The 2,537-nt window shown below is 47.4% G+C and overlaps 1 protein-coding gene across 2 annotated transcripts; it reads right to left on the bottom strand.

The window, feature by feature from the left end:
• Window positions 1-271: 271 nt before the first annotated feature.
• On the bottom strand, window positions 272-1,694 carry LOC102242323 (heterogeneous nuclear ribonucleoprotein C). 2 transcript variants are annotated; one of them, XM_005880454.2, is made up of 2 exons: window positions 1,565-1,694; window positions 272-1,490 (listed from the first exon to the last, which is right to left on the bottom strand). In XM_005880454.2, the coding sequence occupies exon 2, from the start codon at window positions 1,452-1,454 to the stop codon at window positions 549-551; it is 906 nt and encodes a 301-aa protein (XP_005880516.1). In that variant the 5' UTR covers window positions 1,455-1,490; window positions 1,565-1,694; the 3' UTR covers window positions 272-548. The 2 variants fall into 2 exon arrangements, with proteins under 2 accessions (XP_005880516.1, XP_005880515.1); XM_005880453.2 differs by having other exon boundaries at window positions 272-1,516.
• Between the last annotated feature and the right edge of the window lie 843 nt (window positions 1,695-2,537).

Here is a 2,537-nt window from a genome sequence, read left to right on the forward strand (position 1 = left end):
CTGGGGGTGGGTGGGGGGGTGGGGGAGGGGGGGGGGGGGGGGGGGGGGGGGGCGGCCTCTGGTCCGCAGGTGCCCTGTCCAGCTGGCCGCCCTCCTCCCTCTGCGGGACTCTCGGTGCTGGACATAGAACTCTGCGTAAATGTATTGACTTTTAATAGGAGGCCGTGTTCTGAGACGCCGCAGCCGTATTGGGTGCAGTGACTTCCGCTAGAGCCGTGGTTCTCAATCTTGGCTGCACATTAGAATCACCTGAAAAAAAAATTTTTTTTTTAAACCATACATCCTTTTTATTGTTAAGTCATAAAGAGGTATCAAAATTAAAAGCAAAAATTACAGGGTTAAGACTTAACTACTAGGAGCATCAAAGGAAGTGAAAATGGGACTAGGCGCAGGGCAATATGAATTAATGAACATGGGAAGGACGAGATGGGGAGAACAGTGAGCATGTGCTGAAGGTACTAGGGAGAGGATCTGGTGAAAATTTTGATCTTAGACAAGCGCCTAGATAAAGAAATAATGGGACAACATTTCTAAACCCCACTATGTGCTTAAGAGTCATCCTCGCCATTGGCGCTGTCTCTGTCATCCTCTCCTTCCTCAGCCTCTTTTTCATCATCCTTGATCAACTCCAGCTGGTCACCCCCCCGATCTTCATCATCATCATCATCCAGTAGGTCCCCCTCCTCAGCAGAATCCTCCGCACCCCCCTCGGACTCCATCTTCACATCAGTCTCATCTTTCTTCATGGAGCTGGTGGTCTGCTCCTCTTCTGTCTTATCATTCTTCATCTCTACTGGGGATGAGAAGGACAAGTCTGCTTGTTTGCTCTGTTCCTTTTCAATTTTTTCCAGGCTTTCCAGTAGATAATCCACTTTTTGTTTTATCTGGGTCAATTCCTTCTTAATGGCCTGAAGGTCATCTCCTTTCAACTTTGCAGACTTGGAAGAAGATCCTCGTTGTCCACTCTTAGAATTGAAGCCACTTTTGCCCCTTCGTGATGTGTTTCCTGATACATGTTGGCGTTTTGAGGGCACCACAGCCCGAGCAATAGGAGGAGGAGGAGGAACACGTGCTGGGTAACTGTACATCCTGTCATAATAATCCCGTTGAAAGTCATAGTCCAAATCAAAAGGGGAGCCGTACATCTCCGCTGCAGATCGTTTCACACCTGCTTTTCCTCGGTTCACTTTTGGCTCTGCAGCCAGATTAATATCTAAAACCTGGCCAGCGATCATTCTGCCATCTTCTCCTGCCACCGCAGCCCGGGCATTTCTCTCATTAACATATTGAACGAAGGCAAAGCCCTTATGAACAGAGCAACCCACAATTTTGCCATACTTTGAGAAGATAGCCTCCACATCAGATTTCTTCACCACAAGAGTATTGAGATTCCCAATGAATACACGGGAGTTCATGGAGCGAGGATCTGTCTTGTTGGTAACATTGCTGGCCATTGTCTTTGATGATTAAGGTTCCTCACAAAGCCAAAATGTAGCTGAAGATCAAAAAAATCTCACTCAAGGAAAATTCCACTAACTTATATATATTTCAAGTGATTTATAACCTGGTGGGAAAAGGGAAAAGAGATTCAATTCTGAATCTCCTACTCCCGGGTTCTACGTGGAGAAGCCGACTACTGCTCGAGGTCAGCAACGCGGCCGCAACCGCTCTGCCTTCGTCTCTTCACAAAATGGCCCCCCTGAAAATCTTTTTAAAATCCTGATTTCTGGGCCTCATAAATCAGGATTTTTAAAGATTCCCAGGTGATTCTAATGTGCAGCCAAGGCTGAGAACCACTGCGCTAGAAGTAGGAAGTTCTCATTCACTCAAAGTGCAAGTGCCAAGGGCTTTCAGTCTTTTCTCTGGTGGAGCCACAGAGTAAAGCAGCTGCCAGTCCTCTGCACTTCCTGCAGGAGCCGCTCACTCTCCCTCCAGATAGAACGCTGCGGGGATAACGCTGTCACTGGTCACAGAGCTGGAAATAGACTCTGAATATCTCTCTCTGTGTCTGTGTGTGTGTACATATATATATACACAAAATTGCCTTCCAGTGATTTTCTGAGTAAACTGAAGGCCTGTGACATATATTTGCTTTCAGAGAGGAAGGGGGAGGGAGAGAGGTGGAAACATCAGTGATGAAAGAGAATCATGGATCGCCTGCCTCCTGCACACCCCCTACTGGAGATGGAGCCAGCAACCCCCGCCTGTGTCCTTGACCGGAATCAAACCTGGGACTCTTCAGTCTGCAGGCCAAAGCTCTGTCCCAGTGGTTCTCAACCTTTCTAATGCCGCGACCCTTTAGGCCGAAGCTTCCAATGAACCAAATTGGCTAGGGCTAAACATCTCTTTTATAGAAAATTAATTAGAAAAGGAGGGTGAGATGAACAGCTTCTTATATAATTTGACACTGAGCTCTAACCGATTGGCCCCAGGATGTGATTTAGTGGCCATTGCCTGCAGTGGGGTGCGCAGCGGCATTATAATCAGGCATAGACGTCCAGGATTTCTTGTCAATAAGTGGTCCATCTCAGGTGCTG

Source organism: Myotis brandtii, unplaced genomic scaffold (assembly GCF_000412655.1).
Source record: "Myotis brandtii unplaced genomic scaffold, ASM41265v1 scaffold64, whole genome shotgun sequence".
Taxonomy (NCBI): Eukaryota; Metazoa; Chordata; class Mammalia; order Chiroptera; family Vespertilionidae; genus Myotis; species Myotis brandtii.